Raw genomic sequence first — 20,533 nt, 5'->3', positions numbered from 1 at the left:
TTAGGTACCTTAGGCAATATCATGATGGCATGCGACTGTGGAAGGCAGGCATCACATAAGCGTGGGCACCAGCCGGTGACGATGGCATACAGTCAAAATAGCTGGGTCCTTTGCTCCCCTGGCCTACTTCTCAACAACCCAATTCGACACTCATTCTCATTTCCGAACTTTTCCACCATCATCATAATATTTGGACAAGACTTCAAACTGTCCCAGACAGGCGGCCTGTCTGCGACTGAAATCTCATTTCCCGAGACTCATTCTCCCAGACCCCACCGTCATGGATAGCACCTAGTCAAGCAGCCTGCAAAGCTCCTTCCTACTGTCAACCAAACTCGCGATCACAGCTCAGGTAAGATGCTTCCTCTGTTCTGTAGATACCTCGCCATCTATTCCATCTTACTCGCCAGCCACTCTCTCCTTCCCTTATGTCTCTCCTTCCTACTCAGGTCATTCTTGACTCTACTCCTTCCTCGCTTTACTCTTCCTTCAACCTCTTCCTTCCCCACCCTGTGCCCTTCTCACCTATCTCACTCTTCTACCTCTTCAGGCTTTTCTTCCTTTTCTCTCTCTTCATAGTCTCGCTACTATCCTTTCTCCCCTCAGGTTCCGTTTCGCCTCTTCCGCTCTCCGTTCCTCCGTCAAGGTCCAAAGTATGTCTTATTGAGCATCGGATTTGCTCACTGTCCAGGAAAACTTTTTGATCAAGAGGCTAACTTTCATCAGCATACTTCACTCAGCTTTGACTGGCTTTGAACAGAATCAGCGACTAAGCGCCTCGCGATCCCGTCACTGACGCCCGCCAAAGTGGTAAGTTGACCTCCCCGTCACCGGAGAAATGCTTTTGAAATCTAACAAATGGTCAGTCACAAGACCGAAAAAGCCTCATCTTTACACTGGTCTCATCAATTCACCACAACCATGGCCGAAGATCCCAAAACGATAAGCCAGTCACCGAGCATGACATCCCGTCTTGGATGAAGATCAGGGAAAGCGATCCCGCCAACGTCACGCCTTCGTCCGCTGCCATTCAGAAACACCAAGCTTTACCAGATGACACTTCGCTGCGCAAATCTCCTTCAACCATGATCAAATGCATCCAGGAAACTGCTGCCTCATTTCTTCCCCACGTCGAACGCAGCAATTCCATCAAGGAATTCGCGGCCAAGGCACATCAAGACTCATCGAACCAGAAAGAGCAACCACTGCAAGGTGGCCCTAGATGCCTCAATGAGACCTACTCGAAAAGGATCGAAACGACCATCCTTCGCATTGACTACGTCGAGATACTAGTCGACTTCCTCGTTTCTCTACTCGACTTGGAGAAGTGGCACCTCGTCATTGGCGAATTGTGGTTCTGTGCAAAGCCTTCGGGTGATGTCAAGTTTACCGAAGAGAATCTTACTGGCATCGGAGGAGACGACAGCGGTGTCTATCACATCCACTCATCAGACCCGCACACCGAGACGTTGTGGTCGATGGCACTGAGTGCTGCTGAGGTCTCTGCACGTACTAACGGTCTGGATAATGCGTCTCATACTTTATACGTGACCCTCAAGCAATGGCCATTGAAATCAAGATACCCACACTATGCGGACCTGGGCCACCTTCAACGCTTGCTTGCCCGTGTGAGGGCCGAATCGATAACAGAGACAATAACAAGAGCATCCTGAAGATTACGGGGGCGATCTGTGAGATCGGCACGACAGAAGTGGCATTACGCGACACAAATCTCTTCACCAAGCATCTGGAGGGAAACATCAGACTCTTCGTTCAAAAGGTCGAGTCGCGTTCTAAAGGAAAGAAACTGCCGCCGGCGGGCCACTGGACATAGCGAGATACTGCCTGTAATGCCAATTAATTGAAGAAAGGCATTAATTATCCTTTTCAGAGTTCATTATGCCTGTGCCCCTGCCGTAAAAAGAAACCTGCAGTTGAAAGTGTCAAAAGGAAACTGCTTACGCCAGCCATACGCAGCTTCCGGTTTACTTGGAGTCTTGATTCCAAATCCAGCTCCAACAAGAATAATCACCGCCTCTGCTAGATCGACATATTCCTATAAAATAAGAAGCCTTGCTTGCCCCGTTCAGAAGGCCTTCGACGGGAGGTTGCATAAGTACACATCGCTCAGCTAACGCCCTCTTCGAAAATAAAGGACCGGCACGTTCGCTGCAGCCTGGTGGAGCGGAGCTGAGCCAGCAAACATCATGGAAACCCGTCGGATTCACTGCAGCCTCCCGCCAGGCGGCGCGCCATTTACTTACCACCCCTTGTTTCCGATGGCTCCTCAAATCCGGGCGAAACTTGCTTTGGAGTCAAATGGCTGAAGGAATTGGCGCTTTTCCTCCGAGGCTGCATAAGTTCGAGGGACTTACTAGGTCTGTGGTACTTCATCGCGGAGGGAGGATTTAGGTTCTCTTGACAGACCTTCATGCTGGATTTTGATATTCGACAGAACGCAGGCTACTGTCGTCAGCATGTAGCTTTTGTTCCGATGTGGTACCCTGGCAGTCAGCTTAAGATGTGAGAAGCAGCCAGCGTAATTTTTACGCCAAGTCAGATTGTCGACCCCCTATTCTACTGCGGGATGAGAGTGCGCAAAGTGGCACTCACATTTCTTAACGTCTACTACTCTCCATCCAAGCTGAGAACAAGTGTATAATAGGGGTAAAAGTGCCACTCCTTGCAATACCAAGGTATGACCGCCCCGTCGTGCATGTCAGCCACCCCGGATGACTTCAGATATCTCTGAAAATCCATGCAGCCCTCGACAATCAATCTACAGCCACAGGACGCCATGCGAACACCATACCAATGAGGCATCGCCGTTGAATCTTCGCGTGTTGGGCCTTTCAGCTTCCTAGGCAGACATCACGGAAGTTTTCCCACGCGAGTTGTACGACCCTACCTTGGCCCACCTGTGCCGTGCTTCTGCTGCCGCAGTCTATACCTGATCTGCAACTCGCTGGTGATCGCCCATTTGACTCTTTCTGATCCCTCAGTCTAACCCGTCAAACTAGGTGGCGGTTACGTTGAGTGTGAATGGTGGTCATACTTCGTGTAGCGCTCGCAACTATAGACTTTATAGGCATAATCTCCGTTTCGCCCTGCATGTTCTCTTGGTCGCCCAGTGTAGATGCTAGTTAGTTGATTGATTTATGCCGAGACAATACCAAGGCAAGGATCTATATGACGCGAGTGCGACGGCTACAGGCATGAATTACTGTCTCAACCCGAGAACCAACCGGTTTTGACACGATGCCCAGGCTTCTAGAAGGTGATGAGCTGCTGACCCAGAAAACGCTTCTTTTCCCTTCAGCCTTCCAAGTCAGAAGAGAAAAATCGACAGATTATCACTCCTCGACTGCAATTTTGGCTTCGTAGTCTTTGCTAAGCCATCCCACTCGCGACGTGACGTCGTGGGTAACAAGCTTGTGCGACAGTCTACTACCGATAAACTCTCCTTCAAGCACCCGAGACACCCGAACGGATCAAGAGTCATAAGTAGTTCATCAAAGTGGCATGCAAAGAATAAGGTCATGACCAAGCTGAACCACGAGTACAACCACGCTAACCCACCCTGGAAGGCATCTCGCGGAAGTCTGACAACGAATCCGTGGGAGCTCGCGTACGATGAAAAACCATTGGTTTCCGAACCCGTGATACCTTGGTCTGTGTTCTTCAGCGAATGCCGCCAGATGGTCCCCGGCCCGGTTCGTAGTACCCCTCGCCTAGCCACTCGTCCCGGGCAAAAGCACCTTTGCTAGGAAAGATGCCTACACCCATCCCGTATAAGCTTAGTACTTTAGTCGGCTAGCTTGAACGGGCCGTCTTCGAACAAGACTGCCGATGAAGAGAGGAGACGAAAAGGGGACGGGGGCGGGAAGATCTGGGTGCCGTACTGCTAGTGCATCCTCCGTATGGATGAGGTCGCGAAATGCTGTCCCCGCCGCGGTGCTTCCTGTTGGGTTTCGTGCGAAGTAGGGCCGTTCGTGACACGGAAGCCCCATAGATGCAGGTCTGATCGCAGAACCTATGAGCATCTTTTGTTCCAGGACTGACTCCATCGAACGAAATGAGGTGAAAGACTTCTCGGGTGGCATCTCAGCGAGCGGAATGTCCATCTTTGAGAGACTTGAAGAATACGAGCTTTGGTGGACGCCGAAACGGTATCGCTTCTCTTCAAGGGGATGTCAGCTCCCCTCCTGGACCCCCTTGTTGATGCAGAATCTTCAAGTACGCACAACACGGAGGTAAGAATATCGAAGCTAGTGAATACTGCAGAATCCGATTCTGTTTTCCAGGCCAATAGGGCCGTCTTGAGTTTCTATTTGGGGCGGGTTTACGGCCAACTTTTGTCAATCTATCAAGTCCTGGCTTACTCTCTAACACGGTTGCGGGCCACTCGGGTACGTGCATATGTTTCTTTTCCAACAGTCTCTTGAGGCTGTACGACGTTGACTACGTGCAAAAGGCCATGGAGTCCGGGAGCGTACAGATACAGTACGGTGTAGCCACCACGGTGATGCTTGGCCAGTCCCTCCCGACACCTTGTCCGCCTCTTTTCACTTCACCGAGCCTCCTGTGTGAGCTGCCCCGTATGTCTAGAAAGTAGACATGGTATATATCAAAGATATGGACGCCTTGCTGAAGATGTAAGCCCCTCGTCAAATATTGCGTTTGAGTTCTGGTCAACTTGATGCCACACATCACTCCCACATTTGCCAAGACCATTCACGCAAAGAGCCTTCACAAGCTCAGCTGAGCTGCCATTGAGAGAGTGATCATCTGTCTCACCTGACCTGAAAGCCTCTCATCCACGGACTCACAAGACACTATACTCACGGCTACACTCGCCCGAGACGAAGTACAAACCCGCCTTGCCGTCCATCACAGCCCTGCTGAACTGGGGTTCATCCATCGACCATGGAAACGGGGGAAGATGACCATCCGGAGCTGGACAAGAAAGAGGAGGCATGGGGATCAGTGGCGAGCAATGTTTCGGATCCGCAAAAATGCATCGAGGAGTGTCGAGCCCAGGTCCTGGCAAGGGTAGTACCTGGCTTTAATGGATCGAGGTACAATGAGGTTTGCAAGCATCTGCTAGCAGACGATGAGGACGCGATGAACACTTTATGGGAGTTGTATTGCTGCGATGCGACTGAATGCGGGGTTCACTTGAGTGGAAAACCAGAGCTGGGACAGGATCGTGAGTAGAGAGACAGCTCTTGATATTCTGTTGTCGTATGGCTTCTGACTTCAGCTCAGCCAGCGTAAATCTGGTTATTAATGTATGTCAAGGGTAAGTCGGCCCCTCTCGAGTTTTACCCTTCTTAACTGACTTTAGAGCTCAGTATCTTTGCACCAGTAATCAAAGACCCAGGACCTCCCCCGGATGACTCCATCTGTCCAATATCGTTGAACGGACCGTTTATCAATACGGACATGAGACCGTCGTACAAGACGGATTCAAGAAGTAGAGAACCGTTATTCACAGACTTCAGGATAATGGCCACGGTCCCGCCGGAAGTCATGCCGTCGGCTGCATCATCGACTGCATCGTCGGCCTCAAAAACGTCGGCACACTTAACAACATCGGCGACGGCATACCCGACATCCTTCATACCACTCGCGAATCAGTCTCAAACCCATCGAAAAGATGGGCTACCCACGGGAACCAAAGTCGCCATTGGCACGTCTTCCGCCATAGCATTCCTCGCCATCATAGCCTTCGTCATATGCCTGTTCCGCCGTCGCTCACGGGACGACTACGACCACAGCCTAAAGAGCGAGATCGGGCATCCCAATCCCCAGCCAGACACATCGCCCACGCCCCTTTCGAGCCACTTGTACGCTATACGTGAAGGCATCCGGACACCTTTGACACCTCCACCCCGTCTACAGCAACGACGACTGCTTTCCACCCACGTGGGCCTCGAGAGACCGAGCATCAACATCAACGTCTCCATCCCAGGAACTCCTCTCGGCGCCTCGGTCGAAAAGGCAGGCGTCTTCTCATCGTCTCCCCTCTCGACACCCACCCCCACAGCAACCAACAGAGTCCCTCCGAAATATGACCGCTCCACCAAGCCGTACTACGGCGTTTCTCCGCCGCCGAATACATTTGGTCAAGGCACTGGCGGTAGTCCCCGATCCTCCGGAAAGACGTCGAGCATGAGCAGCGCGGCGAGCGGTCGCACCGCCACCACCGCATCCAACGTCTCGAGCATTGCCCCGCGCCTCACGCCCTCTTCGTGGCCGATGCGGCCTCCGAGGCCTCACGAGAAACGGCTGCTGATACCGGATCTAGTGTGTCCTGGTCCTTCACCAGCTTGCTCGCTTCCTCCGGCACCTCCCGGGAGCCCCTCGAGTCCCGTGTCCTTTCACAAAAAATTGCTATTGCAGCAGCTGCAACAGCAGCAGAAAGGGGGGGATGATTTCGATGGTGTCAGCGCTGCTGTCAGCAACGGATGGGTTCCTCCTCGGAATCCGGCGCGGGGCGTGGTGCTGGAGAAGGAGTCGAGGGATCTGTGCGAGTTGACAGAGACGTATGCGAGAGAGTCGCGAGAGAGGAGTAGCTGGGGGAGCTGGAGTATCGGAGGTGGAGGGACTGGTGTTGGGGCGAGTTCGGTGCAAAAGGGGGGCGGGAGTGTGAATAGTCCCGTGTTGGAGGAGGCGGATCTGGAGAAGATAGGCGGGCGGTATTGAGTCTATGATGTTACCGATGATGATATGATGTGAAAATTAATCTCTTGAGGTGAGTTCCCGTGTTGGTGTGTCATTGCGCTGGGAGGCGGATTTGCGATATGCGCGGTCTGGTACCGACTAGGTAGCTGGCTGATCGGTAGCCGGGAGAAGATCTCGGCATGGCGTTGTCATTTGAATGAGATACGTCTTGCTACCCTAGATATTTTTATTCCGTTCCAATTCATCAATGTCTATCTCTAATGAGACTGATGGTATTATGTAAACACAGAATTCTCGCCACACATGAAAGCCAAGTTTGATATCTGTCTTGATCGAGAATCACTCACCCACGCCACAATCCCACAACCTAATTTGAGGTGATGTATAGGGCTATTATTCATTTCTCAGACTGTATTCATATCACTCGCGTATTCTTGTGTCTGGCTCATGAAGTCTGTCAAGTCCGCCACGTCTTTGGATGCCAACATGGACATCACGATACCCTCAATCTACCACATACGGCCATACCCATTGGAAAATTCGGGATCCCGTCCGCTCTCCCATAGACAAGCCAATGAGGGCCGGATTAGTAGTTGGGTCGGTGACGACCAGCGAATACCTGGTGTTGTATGTTTTTTGGTGTTTTGACGAGTTTATTTCTCGTGATGTGCGGCCCTACAGAGCGACTGGTGGGTGACGATAGTGGTGACCTATTTGGCTTACACATGGGGCACGAGTATTCTTAATAATATCCTGACGCCAAGTACGGTATTAATTTCTTTTAGTTAGGTCTATTCTGTCTTATTTTGCGTCTGCATGTTGACTTTATGTCGTGCGAGGGCGCTGCTTTGTAGACATGATGCTTACACAGTCTTCACTTATCTACCGACCTTGAATTGTTCATTGCCAAATTGCATCTAATTACCGGTGAATTTCACAGTCTTTTCTTGAGGAAGGTATGCTATAAGACAACAGTCCTTCAGGGAATTACTTGCTAGCAGCAACAAATATTTTCTAGTTGCAGTCTTGACAGTCGCTTCTCTTGACTACAGGCAATTATCATGTAGTAGTTGTCCTTTCCATCGTTGCATAGCCTTCTGAAGCCCTCACTATAGGCGCCATTGACTTGCGGATGGGCGTCTTCCCTCCACGTCCTGCCATGACATGCGAAACGCCCTTTCCATTCTGGCAACCCTCCTGGAAACCCTTCCCGCAAGTTGGAGGGCAAGAGTAACCACGTGACAGGAACTGGCTGCCGGTGGCCAAATCTACGTCGCATTGGAGCAAGCACTGACGAAACTGTAGTTTGCCTCATGAACAGTAGCTGCCGTCTTCCGCGTACCATTCTCTTCTGCTTCTTCCTTGACATCATCCAACACCACCAACCATAATAATTACCACTGTCCGTACCAAGTCTTTCTTATCTCGACAGAAACATCCCTAACGAGCCAAACCAGTTTCAGCCTGAGGCCGACGGAAGACTCGCCGAATTACCCAGAACAGGTTTGGTTCCAACTTCCAGCATGCTATGTGGCTATCGACGAACCATAGCAGCCAGCCGTTGGGACCAAGTAGTGGTACAATTCGTTACTTCGTTCTCGCCAAACCAAAGAAAATGCGAAGTCTGTTTTGCTTTTTCACCAACAGCTCTTCTCGTGTCCAGAAGCGACAAGTGACAGGTCAGCAGACATGAAGAGACATGATTGAGACAAATCAACTAATATCAAGCGGCTTTAAAGGTCTGGGCCGGGTTCAAGAAAAAGCAAACATTGGACAAGCAGACACCAACGCCAGATTACCGCTGCCGTAGCACAGTGTCGATCTAGGAGATACATACGGAAATATTTCTTTTTCTACAAGCAACCACCATCTGAACGAGCAACGGCCCCCGGCCTGTCAGATTCCCATGGTACGATTGTGTGGCTCCGGACGGTTGGCAACGGTTTTTGTCAGTTTGACAACACCTTGTTGTGACCGGTCCGGCAACTTCCCCGTGGTGACCCGATGCAGCATTGGTGATAACGTCGGGATGGTTACTGAACCGCGTCCGGTCTGCTACCGGAATCACACCTCCCTGCATCCAGAAATCCGACAGCTCGTCTTCCAATGGTACAAACAGTTGGCAATGAGGAGGTGCGGTTGATCTACTAGCCTATGCGACCAGGGTTGTTGACAAGCAAACACACCTATCATGGGCACTCGTCTTTCATCACACGGAAGAGGTTCTCCCCCCCCCCCCCCCATATATTTAGTCCACAAGTCGTATCTTGGAACTGCAATCGACTCTATCCCGCCCCCATCGGTACCAGCTCTGCTGACGCACTGCAAGATTGGCTCGATCGCCACCAAAGATGAGCCCTTGTGGACGGCAATCTGCAACCATGGTACTGAACCGATCGAAATCAACATCCGACAGACACTTCGCGTACTTCATACTGGGCAGCCAATCGACAGATCCCCAGCTCATGGTTTTGCTTTTTCTGACTACCAAGTGACAAGGATGTCCGGAAGCGAATAGGCTAATGCGTTCCAGATATTTGGTCAGATATCAATTCTCCATCCTCACTCATCAAGGGAATGAAGTGCACCCGACAAATGAGATTTGAGAGACAACAACTCTCTACCCTTTTAGTCACATCTCAGATGGGTTGTCGCTGAGTCCAATATGTTCACCCTGCAACCCAAGTCAAACATACCCACACAACATTGCTATCGACCGAAAAGGCACGCGGGGCGTGAGACGACTTTCAAGGGGAGGTTCATTTTTCTGCAAGATCCTGCAGGACGATCTGTTTCCTTTGCATCTGCAATGCATCATGGGAGTGTCGCCGTCATCATCTTGCTTCTTTCTGCAAGGAGTGGACTTCGATTAAATGGTCTCACCTGGCAAGATCGGCCAGGGTAAGACGAGAGACATCGCCATTGAAGCCTCAACTCACATCACGGGTGCCGCAGGGCCTGGCCCACGAAATTTGCTTCCCGTCCACAAGTCTGGACCAGAGCCATCTAGAAACGCTCGAAAAGCAAAATCTCAGAACGACATGGTGGACCCCGTCGTTTCTTTGGAGACATGGTAGCCGACTTACACGTATTGACGTGCGAGTCCAACAGGTCTCTACTCATGGCCATCGCACGATGTAGCATGCAGATCCATTTACAGACGAGACACTCATACGACCGTCTTGCCAAATTGGGGGTTTCCTGCCAGGGAGGATCGACAAGCAAGGACAGGTTCAAGATCTTCATCAATTTGCTTCTGTAGGCTCTTTCCTACAACACCAAGAAAGCGTTCCCCGCCCCCAGCTACAATATTCGGCATTCACATGGCCTTCATTGACCCATCAAGCGGATTCGGCACTCTGATGTTGGTCACCGGACTCCCCTCTGATGATGATCGGCATGCTCCGGCTCGGCAACACGGCGGGAGGTCGGTCTTGGCTGGATCCGCCGGCCGAATCAGCCGGGTGCCCACCGTAGAACAGTTTTGTCCAGTGCTAGATATCACACTACTACTCGGATCCATGTTAGTCTATTGGGTTGTGTTCTTCGAATCTTAGAACATCAGTCATTTGGTCTAGTCTTCGGTGGGCTCGGGCGATCGGAAACCTACACAGCAAATCCCCGCTTCTGCAACTTGGGACGAAGCTGTCTCACGGTGCATCTCATACCCGAGTTGTTGCATTAGGCAGTGTCAGCCTCGCCCGAGAAATCATCGGCTTAAACTCGATGACAGACCCGTCAAACAACTTTTGTAATGACCAACAAGCTTCTCATGCGGTTTTCCCTGGACCAATCTGCCTCCAGAATCGGCCCCTCAGGAGTTCGCCAAGCGTCACAGCACAAGCGTCACAGTTCGCTGGCCTTAGTCTCAATGTGGAAGTGAGCTGAGCTCTTCAGATCTGGCACCGGAAAGTAAACCGCCACCAAAATGTTTCCCATAGGTGTTTGACCTGAGACTGACCCGTCCGAAACGGCTAGCGACTTCTTTCAGAGGCTTGCCCAAGACTAGTCTGTCATCGTTTCCTGTCTTACCAACTTATTCGGAGCTTAGCTCGCGAAAGTCTCGACTCAGTTCCAAATTTGATGAAGTCCTTCACCTAGACCAGTTTAGTGCCTTGTGCACATAGTTGCAATTGATCATGATGGGCGACGTTAGAGATGACGCAGCCACGCCGGACTTCACCCTAACTGATTAGCTCTTCCAGTCATATTTGCAGCTGCGGCAATGTGCTTGATTGACGTTCATCACAAGCTTCGATCTGGTCACGGAATCCCTGACGCAGTCAATCGGATCCAGGCAATAGCGAGTCGGTGTAGCATTCATGTCCGCGTCGAGCCCGAGTATGCCGGACTCTGTCGAAAGATGTCTAAAATTTCGGCCGAGTGTCTTCATGTGAGCATTCAAGCAATCGGAAGGCATACCCATGAAATTCGCATGGCAGCATGGTGTGGCTGGCCTCCACTTCACAGCCAAGCCTGGCGAGGATATTGGCTCGGATGATAGCTTCCATGAGGAGACCCCAGGGCGCCGTCGTCGGAGTGGTCTTTCAGCAGTGCCTCCCTGAGCCTCTCACGATGAGCAAAGTCGGCTTGTTACGTTATGGAACCTCGCTGGTTCAGGTACAAGCAATTTGCAGAATGGAGGTACGGGTACATGGCGAGTCTGGCCAAGTGTAGCCTCTGGTTATGGCTACAATGGCCCGGCTAGGCAGGTGGCTGAGATGCTCATCTACCGCAACACCCGTGAGCATAGACCTGAGAAAGGCCCCCATCGTCCAGGTTGTCGAAGCCCCTCATGGCGACGAAAGTCATCACGAGGTAACAATCAGTGTTATGGGGCATCGCGGTGGACATTCGTCCCTGTAGGCAGGGCATTTCACAGCAACCGATGCCGCTAGAAGATCTGCTCTTAGCACGTCGATCATCTACCGCCCAGCGAGGCTTCATCGTCACTTACCCTAGAGACGACTTACATACGCTGTGACACTCGAGATTGCGTCAATTCCCGGTTTATCATAGGCAAGTATAAGCAGGGGCGTTGAAAGGGAGGTGATTCGTTGTTTGACTGACACGTGAAATTATTGTGCAAGGGCATAACGGATAGAATGGAATGCTGATCTCGACAACAACATCATTTGAGCTGGTCAGAATGAGACACCGGATCAAGGCACAAATCAGAGCTGCAGGTACAGGATATTGCAGAGAAGGGATTGCCTGTCTCCAGCCGGTCAACTCAAAGGTGCCTAGGCCTCTGCCGGCCGGAGGAAACCTAGGCCCTCCCAGCCCTCATTGGGGGCGAGGATCCCTTGAGTCAGGAACCTTGTAAGAGGCCTGGAAACCCGCAGGGAGATTGCTTGCTGAAGATTTTATAGCGGTTTCGGGCCACTCTGCGACTCGTGTGTTCGACACCGGAAGACAATGATTTGCAACCACTTGGGGGGAGTCTAAGACTCAACCTGAAGCGGTTTTCCTACGCGCCAATTCGCCATCATTGTGGCCATCAACAGATCATCAGCAGACGTCTAGCTTCGGAGAGAGAATCGCCATATCCGGTGGACTGCGCCGAAGCGAGACGATTATGGCGGAAGTTGCCTTGATCGTGATGCCATTCGGCACTCAGAGTTCGCCCTCACATGAAAGCCGCCCGCGGCTGCGCAGAGTTGCATAATGGCAGACTGCCTGACACGACATTTTGACCAACCGAAGCAACACACCTTACCATTGGAGTGCGTTAGATACTGAGCCCTTGACACCGGGAAGGCTTCCGGACACGTGGGATCTTGTGGGGTGTGCCCTCCTTCACCTCCAAAGTAACGTCAGGACGGTGGGTGGCCAGGGCAAGCCTCCCACCCTCCTTGCCTCCCTTCTTCCCCACTCCCCCCCTCCAACCTACGGATACAGACAACAAGTTCTACGGAAAGATACTCCAATAAGTCTAGCCAGCTGTGCTAGCATGAGTTCGACAAAGGAGCCGTTCTCCAAACTCTGAGACATTGACGGATAGCCCACGAATCCACTGCGGAATTATCACAAGCTCTTCGCAGTCCTGAGTCGGTGAAGGACAACCTTCTCACTACCCCGGGAGGCCGGGGGTGCGGTGCGGGTCTTGAGGCGTCACTGAGACCATGCAGTGATGAGTATCCGTATGCGAATCTTGAAGCAATGTCACAAGACCCACGGCTGATGTTCACGCCTGGCCGATTATCTTCGGATATGCAAGACAACAACAAAACCTAGTTGTTGGCCATCCAGAAGTTGCTATTTTGGCTCCGGAGGATCCCCCTTGGTCAACCTGGGATGTTTGCTGAAGCTCCTTGTCTGCAGTACTTGGCAAGTCGACAAGGGGGTGTCAACGAAACACACTTTCAACAATCTAGCACATGCACGAGGCTCAAAACAGACAGCTACCCAGGTCAACTCTGAATACCGAGACGGCTTGTCGCCAGAAGCGCCCCGCGTATGACCTCCCCTTGATGATGCAAATTGCACAACGGGCCTTAAGCCCACAGGGATTTCACTAAATGCGACTGACTGCCGCTAAATGACTCGAAGATGGTAACCTAACAGCGCCGTAGTAATGCCAGGAAGGAGTTAGTGGTCAGTCAGTAAGCAGCCAACGACAATCGTTATACACCGCTAGAGAGGATGGGAATCTCCTTGCTTCAGTTTCGACTAGACTTTATTTTTGGGGGGTTGGAGCTAGCCACGGTAATTTGCAAAGCTAACCTTGGAGCGAACTATCGCTACCTATGCTATGCAGAACTGACAGCTGCTTCACCGGGTTCTAGCTAAGACAGACATCTTCGCACCGGTTTCAGGCAGCGGTGAAGAAGATGCTGGCAGCGTAAGGCTGTGGAAATTGCGTTGGACAGCCGATCTGAAAGCCACACCAGGAAGAGCGGTGTTGTCCCCGAACTGTCAATCCTAGAGTAACCCTCCGAAAAGTCATTCCAACATTTTGACAAAGGTTGCGAGAGGAGGCAAAAGAGGCTGTGAGTTTCGCCTTCCGCATGAATATCCAATACTATCCTGCGAGGGTTCGGAAGATTTCTTGGTTAGATTCGGGTGATGCATGGATTGAGCTTGCGGCATAAACGCTAACTGCGACGACCTTTTTCGGAGCTTATTTTGGCCGGTTGTGGGCGAGACATGGATGAGATCTGCAACAAAATGTTCGTCAGATTCACAACGTCCACCATCTCGACCTCAGGTACGAAGCAACAGCATTTGCCTTCTAGCTCAAGTCGTTGAGGCGCCTGCAACGATGTCTTTGGCAGCCCTAGGGAAACAACCTTGGCTTTGGAAAACCGTATGAAGGACTTCGAGCTGAGACACGCAGTGCCCACGGACGAAGGGTAGTGTCTAACACCCTCCCTGCGACGCACAGTCTTCCGGCGAACAGATGTGCTGTGGGTGTATTCTATCTACGCCCAGCAGCCGAGAATGCCAACGGATTGACCTGTGGCGGTTCTTCCTCTCTGTTCGACGGCCAACAACAGCAAGCGATGGGACGAATCCAAGGTACAGCGTCAGTGAGAGGGACAGAGAGAGAGGGATTACCCGTCGTCAGTCTACCAGCGTCGCGTCCGAGCCATCCGGTTTCGTAGAGAAACGAAAGAGGGGGAATGACAAGACGAACTTGAGGCCGAACACGCCTGGCTGGCTAGATCGTTGCACTCCCCCGCATGGCTTGCGAGCGTTCCTGGCGCTCTCTCGTGCTACCTGCGCCTCTCGAGAAACCTAGCTCGCACGGGCGCTTCATGTCACGGGAACAGAATGGGAGAGAAATGCTTCCGGCAGATACGATATCCTCACCACTGATCAGTATCGGTCGGTTGAGCCTATTTCAGGTTTCCACAGGTTGTTGTGGGGGTACAGGGTCCTCGAGCGTTGCAGAAGAGGGCATATTCGTCGAGGCCGGCAGAGATACCTTGTCTTCAGGTAGTCTTGGGAGAAGATAGGCAGAGCTATGTGTGAAGCCTGCAGCAATGGTTGGGAAAAGCTTGGCTCTATGTCGGTCCGGCTCCTGTCAGCACACTTACGTTTTTGCCCAGACCAAGTGCTAGTAACGACTTCTGGCTCGGGGGAGCCAAACCCTTACCCCCATTATCAAATTCATTCCTATCACCGGAGATCGGCACCGGTGCTTGCTGCCTCGACTGCCTCGACGGAGCCAAGTTGCGGTTTTGCCAAACGAACCATGACCGAGCGGTCTGCACCTACCGGACGAATTCGTGCAGCGGCATTAGTCGGACGAGCTAACGCGAGCTCTAGTGTCCCTCACGTAAACCCGACGGCGGCCCCTTTTGGCGTGTAGCCTTGCACACTACTCGGGAGACTTCATAGGACGTATCCAAACTGTTCCCAAAAGGCCTAGCGAAAACTGCCTAATCGACACTAAGAGAATAAGCAAGGAGAAGAGCAAGGGGTACAGAGAGAAAAAAGGTTTAAAAATGGAGAAGGAAAACAACCACTTGGCGATACGTACCAGGAACCATCCAGTATATCAACCGACGCTAATCATGGAAGATCAAGGCACGAAGAGGGCGTATCTCTAGCTGGATGAACAAGCACAGACAATGACGGCTGGTGAAACCATCCTGCCTCGTGTTGCCGGTTGTCGTTGTTGTTTTTCCTCAGCTCTCATCTTTTTTGCAAACAGCAAAACAAAGAGGCAGCATGATGAGGATCACCCATGACCAGCTGTAAGCCGGGGGGTCTGGCTTGGTTGAGTATGCAAGTCCAGCCTCCCCGTACCAAAGGTGAGAGGGAGGAGTAGTAGGAGTCGCAGGCCTCGACGCTCACACATCGGATGTTTGGAGAGAGGAACGGCGGGTCCAGAACACCAGGAAGAAAAGAAAAAGACTACTAACAAGATTTGAGTTATCAGTAATATTACTGCGCCTTGCGGGTTTTGCGGAGTCAGCTTCGACAATAGCTTCGGATGAGGGAGGCGACAACTTGAGTCGTGCAACGACAATCGCCGCTCGACCGGTTCTTCCGGTAGGCGGAGCTGGGCAGAAGTTGGGGAGATTTGCAACGTCGCGCGGCTCCGGTGACGTTGGAAATGGTCACGCTCACGATTCAAGAAGGCAATTTTCTCAACTCGAAAAATTTGCCTATTCTGGCCTTTGCCATTGATGGCAACATCGCCGTTAGTCACGATTCCACACCACCGGCCCCTATTTTTGTTCTAGCTGTCGATTATCTCCATCTTCATCTCCATCGCCCGCGGCCCCCATCCATCCATCCATCTCCGTCGGTCGAGCTAGACGTTGCGGTCGGCCGATATGCATCCACGTTTTCCCACGTTTTCCTCCTTTCCCTTCTGAGGTATCTCAGCCCGTCCGCTCCGTACGGAGCCACGGAGCTTTCCTTTCACAATCTCCACCGTCTGAGCGTTTTGGTCACGCCCGTTTCCCCGTAGCTTCGCCATTGTGGCCTTCTAATAGGGGACATGGTATACAAAATAGCTGCTAAGAAGGGGGGCGTCGTGTTAGTTAGTCGTGTGTGTGGTCAAATTCCGCGCGAGAGCGCCCGCTCGCGCTCTCTCTCCTACGCACAGGTGCAAAAATAAGGGGAAATGGTCAAGCCTAGAGGAGGAACCACTTGGTGTCGTCTCACGATCTTCTGCCGCCGGCAAGACCCTGCCAGAATTTCCCAGGAAAGGGGACCATCCAGGTCGAAGGATACAAGATATACTTTTTGTGTCAATCTTTCTTTCTCGTGATGTGATGTGTCGTGGGTACTAATGGTAAGGATTACGGCATTTCTGGATGAATTATTCGGAGTATTTCGTCATAATCCTAGCAGGCGATTTGGTCACCATCTATACCCGATTCATCATCGTCGCTGTCAATCTTTACGAATACCAATCTTTTCCAAACTTACCTAAACTTAATCACCCTTACCGCAATGTTTTTTCTTCCATCATCGTGACCGACGCCTCCCCCACCCCACTGTGAGATATCCGGGCGGGAACCCACTCCGATGAGGGTCCCCTTTGCCCGCGCCCCCCTTCGGCGCTCGTGCCCCCGTCGACCCGCGTTCGCCCGCAGTCGCCCGCGCGGTCTCCCGCATGCGTGGGGGAGAGCAGATATGTACGGTAACGTAAAAAGGGACGTCCCAGCGGATCTTCGGGCTTGGCACAAAACGAAGAAAAAAGGGCAGGGCCTGAAGTTTGGTCGAGCGTGGGGTTTAGGTAATATCGTAATACCGTAATTCTTCTACCAGCCTCACTTTTTTCGCGACTTTGGCGATTCATATTTTTCCCTCGGAGTATTTCAATGTGTGGGGGATAGGCAGAGAAAGGGGTCCAAGTGAGGGGGGGAGAGCGAAAGAGCGAAAGATCACTGCCTGTTTAGGAGAAAGACTGGACATGGGGGGAGAGTAAAGGATCTGGGGGTTTCGTGATGAGAGATTTACATGGTGCATTTCATGGCTAAGCTTTTTTGGAACCATCGTAAGGTGGTACGACGTTTGGATAAGGCGCAGGGCCAGGAACTCGACAATGGCATTGATGATCTACCGGTAGTCCAGGTGGGGGGGAAAAGAAGGAGAGACAACAACGAAGAGAGTTTGGATCCGGTCTTTGGGACTAGAACCACCGGAAAAAAACGTATATCGTGAGTTTTTGATAAAGTTTGGTGCTTACTTGGTTCTGCTGTATTTGGTTTTGCCCGTTTTTGTTTCTGATATTGACAGCTGGTTTTCTTGGTGCCCTTGGGGTTTCCAGGCCCAGAAGGACCGAGCAAGATACTTCCCTTTTGGGTAGATCAATGTAATCGACAAAACTATAGAGGTGAAGATCACGAACGTTGCGAGCTGAAATGTTGGAAATTTGACCGCAGGGAGAGACGGAAGGGGGGGGGGGGGGGGGGCGTGTATAGAGACGATACGAACGGACTCTACGGAGCACGGAAGGGAAGTTGGGGAAAGACAGTAAAGTAAGGAAGAAGATCCCATCGAATATCCATGGAAACTAGGTAACTTGGGAAGCACAGAGTTTACGAAAGGAACAGACATTGTTGGCAATGTGAAGAGATGGGTGAGAGAACAGAAAACGAGAAGGAGCAGGAGGAAGAGGAGGAGCACGGAGGGAAAAACGATGGCACGGTACTCCGCAGTCCGGGCAAACTAAGAACGAGCACGGAGAAGATAACGGCGCGGCAGAACCGGCGGGAAGAGACGAAGAGAGAGAAAGAGGCAAATAGATAGAGCCGAGAAAGCGAGGCGTTCGTCAACTTAGATGCTAACAAAAGACCGATATAGTTTTACTGTCGAATGCCCGTTGATGGGACGACCGAAAGCGAACCGAGTTACGAAGAACACACAAGGGCCGCGCGCTGCTGCTGCTGCGTATGTCGTTCAACGAACGCAAGGTCATTGCTTTGATGCTGTCAAGAACGGGCTGATATGGGAGTGAGGGAGTCGTGGGCGTGTGGGAGTGGTTCGATATGTTGTCCGTTGGTTTCCCTTCGCGGTCGAGTAGGAAGGTGATGGAAGCCCACGTAATCCGTGCCCCAACGTCTCCCAAATCTCAACGCTCAGTCCTCTTTACCTATCCGTGTGTGAGGTGATCAGCTTTTCAACTCACTTGATGCTTACTTCATCAAGTCAAGTAGGTAGGTAGGTAGGTGTGTGAAGTCAGGTTATATTTTTGGCGTCAGAGCCACCTACATCGCGCCACACGCACGTACGGTACCTAACACACCTTGGCCGCACGTACAAAGTAGTACGTGCAGTAGAGCGGAACAGCCCCAGCCTAGCGGCAAGCCAGATCTTTGCCAACACACAAAAAAGAAGAGGGCGGGAGATCCATCTCTTGTTCGTGTTGCGTTCCTGGTTTTTGAGTCTGAGAGCGAAAATACCCTCTCTGGTCTGAGCCCGCCCCATGCGGCTCGTTCCTTCGGTTCGTTTCTTCTTTTCTTCGCGCCCTTTTTTATCAACGCGAACACCAGGAACGAGCGCACCCGCTCACTCGAACGCCATGTTCGCGCTCGCGCTCGCGCGCGCGCGGGACGGACGGGATAAGAGGAAACTGGAAGTTGTTCGAACAGACACTGCCACATGGACTTCCCCAGATCTAAGACGGGGAGAACGAAGAACGGCAAGATACACGGCGTTTGTCGTTGACCACGGGCAAGAGGCGTTTCTTTCTGTTCTGTGCGTTGGAAAAGTAAACCGTAAATTTGTCCGTGACGCCACACCATCAAGGCAAACCCACGGCCGGCCGGAATCACGGTCATTATCGTCCTTCGTCGTACGTAGTAGTAGGGTAGTAGTCGTCATCATCATCGCCGTCGAAGCAGCCCTTTCCCCAACGTACGTCCCTTTTGTCATCGCCGTCAGGCAACCACAGACACACACGCGCACACACACACACACACACTCACGGACAAGTGTTCAACACCGGCACCACGGTGAACACCACCATCTAGCATGGCGCGAACAGACGGCGTTCGTTCGCAGCCAACGGTCTTCCCCCCGAGCGAGCGGTCCCGGGACCTAGGGCACGGCATCGCCAGCACTAACACCATGAAGGTGTGAAGAGATAGAGCAAAAAAAGGGTTCAGACTAACACCCGGGAGTTTCCCCCAGGAAAAAACGTGTTGCCCACTGACCTCTGGGATCTGGCTTCCGTCCTTCGTAAACCGCACCTGTTCTGTGTGTTGTTCTTGCTCTGTTTGTTTTGTTTCCATCTGTTCATCTGGACAAGAAGGCATAAACAACAACACCTTTCGACGAACGGTTCCCATTTGAACCGTTGTCCTGACGTTGTCAGCGCGACCCAGTCGTGGGCCACGTTGCTTCCCGTCGCTCTCGGATACATGGAGAGAGATCTTGCTTCTACCCGTATCGATGTCTCACAGACACACTTTCATCTGGTGAGCCTGCTTCGTTTGCGCCAAGATAACAGCGAAGCATGAAAGAATAGATCGTGCGACACCCGGCTCGGTGAATATCGATTACTCCGTTCGATGGCTTAACATACCGTAGAACCTAGTGGAAGAGAGCGGAGGAATTTCGATAGCATCGCCGAGTACGAGCAAAGACTAGGAACTGGCGGACTATGCAACCATCGGCTTGTGCAGCAAATCCTGGATCGGGGGATGATGTCGACGGGGTGCTGAGGAATCTGTCATCTCTCTGTTTCAGCAATCTTGCTGCTCCTCCAAGGTATTCCGGACGCTCATCTGCCGGTCCAAAGAAAGCAGTCTAAAGAAGAAGCAATTATTTGAGAGGAGGAGGCGAGGCCCCCCCAAAAAGATGCAACCGGACGTGATACCTACCGTGCGCGCATGCTTGATCTGCAAAGGGACAGACCTCTTTGCATGCTTTTCGTAATTTGAACCTGCATGGACCTGACCAGGAAAAAATTGAGAATGATCTAATGATGAATGATGCAAGGAGATTCTCACTCATGTCTTGTTATGAGTCGAGCAGGCGGATGGGTTTCTTTGAAGATGCCTCCATCAATAACTGCTTCCTCTCTCATATCTGGTGTTGCAAGAGGTTGTGTGTGAGCGGACCAATGGCATCGCTTTCGCGGTTCGCGGGGACAGTAGTTGACCATTCCGCGCCGCCGAGACAGTATTCATCGCACCCGTTCTTGGGCAAAAGATGGGCAAAAAGGGGACTAGTCGGCGGCGGCATGCAGGCGTCGATCAACGACACTACCGGGACAAGTCCTCAAGGATACTGAGTAAGGAAGAAAAGCCCGCGCAAGCTGGCTAGCGGAATGCGGAGGAAGCTGCAGTAGTCAAAGAGACCAAGTCGCAGCCATATCCTGCTCGCAACCCTGTTTCGACGGTCAAAATTCAACGTTGGACGTTCCGCTCATTCG

At 51.9% G+C, this 20,533-nt stretch overlaps 6 protein-coding genes across 6 annotated transcripts; 4 read left to right on the top strand and 2 right to left on the bottom strand.

The window, feature by feature from the left end:
* Positions 1 to 280: 280 nt before the first annotated feature.
* Positions 281 to 1,834, top strand: CLUP02_01391 (uncharacterized protein; the record flags this gene model as incomplete). Its single annotated transcript, XM_049280432.1, has 5 exons — positions 281 to 294; positions 580 to 653; positions 761 to 810; positions 867 to 1,488; positions 1,560 to 1,834. 5 exons carry the CDS (start codon positions 281 to 283, stop codon positions 1,832 to 1,834), a joined length of 1,035 nt encoding a protein of 344 aa, XP_049136389.1.
* A 1,324-nt stretch (positions 1,835 to 3,158) lies between these two features.
* Positions 3,159 to 4,765, top strand: CLUP02_01390 (uncharacterized protein; the record flags this gene model as incomplete). The annotated part of the gene is made up of 6 exons (XM_049280431.1): positions 3,159 to 3,247; positions 3,320 to 3,713; positions 3,909 to 3,973; positions 4,056 to 4,236; positions 4,313 to 4,598; positions 4,686 to 4,765. 6 exons carry the CDS (start codon positions 3,159 to 3,161, stop codon positions 4,763 to 4,765), a joined length of 1,095 nt encoding a protein of 364 aa, XP_049136388.1.
* A 161-nt stretch (positions 4,766 to 4,926) lies between these two features.
* CLUP02_01389 (uncharacterized protein) lies at positions 4,927 to 6,708 on the top strand (the record flags this gene model as incomplete). The annotated part of the gene is made up of 3 exons (XM_049280430.1): positions 4,927 to 5,209; positions 5,269 to 5,302; positions 5,355 to 6,708. 3 exons carry the CDS (start codon positions 4,927 to 4,929, stop codon positions 6,706 to 6,708), a joined length of 1,671 nt encoding a protein of 556 aa, XP_049136387.1.
* A 282-nt stretch (positions 6,709 to 6,990) lies between these two features.
* CLUP02_01388 (uncharacterized protein) lies at positions 6,991 to 14,431 on the top strand (the record flags this gene model as incomplete). Its single annotated transcript, XM_049280429.1, has 38 exons — positions 6,991 to 7,064; positions 7,141 to 7,314; positions 7,391 to 7,423; positions 7,559 to 7,643; positions 7,781 to 7,903; positions 7,933 to 7,945; positions 8,009 to 8,089; positions 8,157 to 8,366; positions 8,427 to 8,493; positions 8,567 to 8,635; positions 8,698 to 8,820; positions 9,017 to 9,178; positions 9,221 to 9,269; positions 9,320 to 9,372; positions 9,440 to 9,545; positions 9,579 to 9,760; positions 9,799 to 9,945; positions 9,971 to 10,210; positions 10,266 to 10,566; positions 10,629 to 10,797; positions 10,884 to 11,080; positions 11,158 to 11,307; positions 11,365 to 11,494; positions 11,517 to 11,667; positions 11,836 to 12,009; positions 12,060 to 12,085; positions 12,150 to 12,286; positions 12,328 to 12,413; positions 12,448 to 12,632; positions 12,692 to 12,872; positions 12,940 to 13,144; positions 13,255 to 13,288; positions 13,476 to 13,593; positions 13,655 to 13,752; positions 13,846 to 13,897; positions 13,965 to 14,042; positions 14,075 to 14,215; positions 14,266 to 14,431. The coding sequence occupies 38 exons, from the start codon at positions 6,991 to 6,993 to the stop codon at positions 14,429 to 14,431; spliced, it is 4,770 nt and encodes a 1,589-aa protein (XP_049136386.1).
* Positions 14,432 to 14,533: 102 nt separating this feature from the next.
* Positions 14,534 to 16,123, bottom strand: CLUP02_01387 (uncharacterized protein; the record flags this gene model as incomplete). Its single annotated transcript, XM_049280428.1, has 8 exons — positions 14,534 to 14,696; positions 14,816 to 14,906; positions 14,972 to 15,045; positions 15,176 to 15,203; positions 15,266 to 15,322; positions 15,381 to 15,487; positions 15,561 to 15,880; positions 15,962 to 16,123. 8 exons carry the CDS (start codon positions 16,121 to 16,123, stop codon positions 14,534 to 14,536), a joined length of 1,002 nt encoding a protein of 333 aa, XP_049136385.1.
* A 3,566-nt stretch (positions 16,124 to 19,689) lies between these two features.
* Positions 19,690 to 20,343, bottom strand: CLUP02_01386 (uncharacterized protein; the record flags this gene model as incomplete). The annotated part of the gene is made up of 3 exons (XM_049280427.1): positions 19,690 to 19,905; positions 19,980 to 20,041; positions 20,220 to 20,343. 3 exons carry the CDS (start codon positions 20,341 to 20,343, stop codon positions 19,690 to 19,692), a joined length of 402 nt encoding a protein of 133 aa, XP_049136384.1.
* Positions 20,344 to 20,533: the final 190 nt, after the last annotated feature.

The sequence above is a fragment of the Colletotrichum lupini genome, chromosome 1 (assembly GCF_023278565.1).
Source record: "Colletotrichum lupini chromosome 1, complete sequence".
Classification (NCBI taxonomy): domain Eukaryota; kingdom Fungi; phylum Ascomycota; class Sordariomycetes; order Glomerellales; family Glomerellaceae; genus Colletotrichum; species Colletotrichum lupini.
The sequence above is the reverse complement of the archived record's forward strand: the minus strand, read 5'-3'. Positions and strand labels throughout refer to the sequence as shown.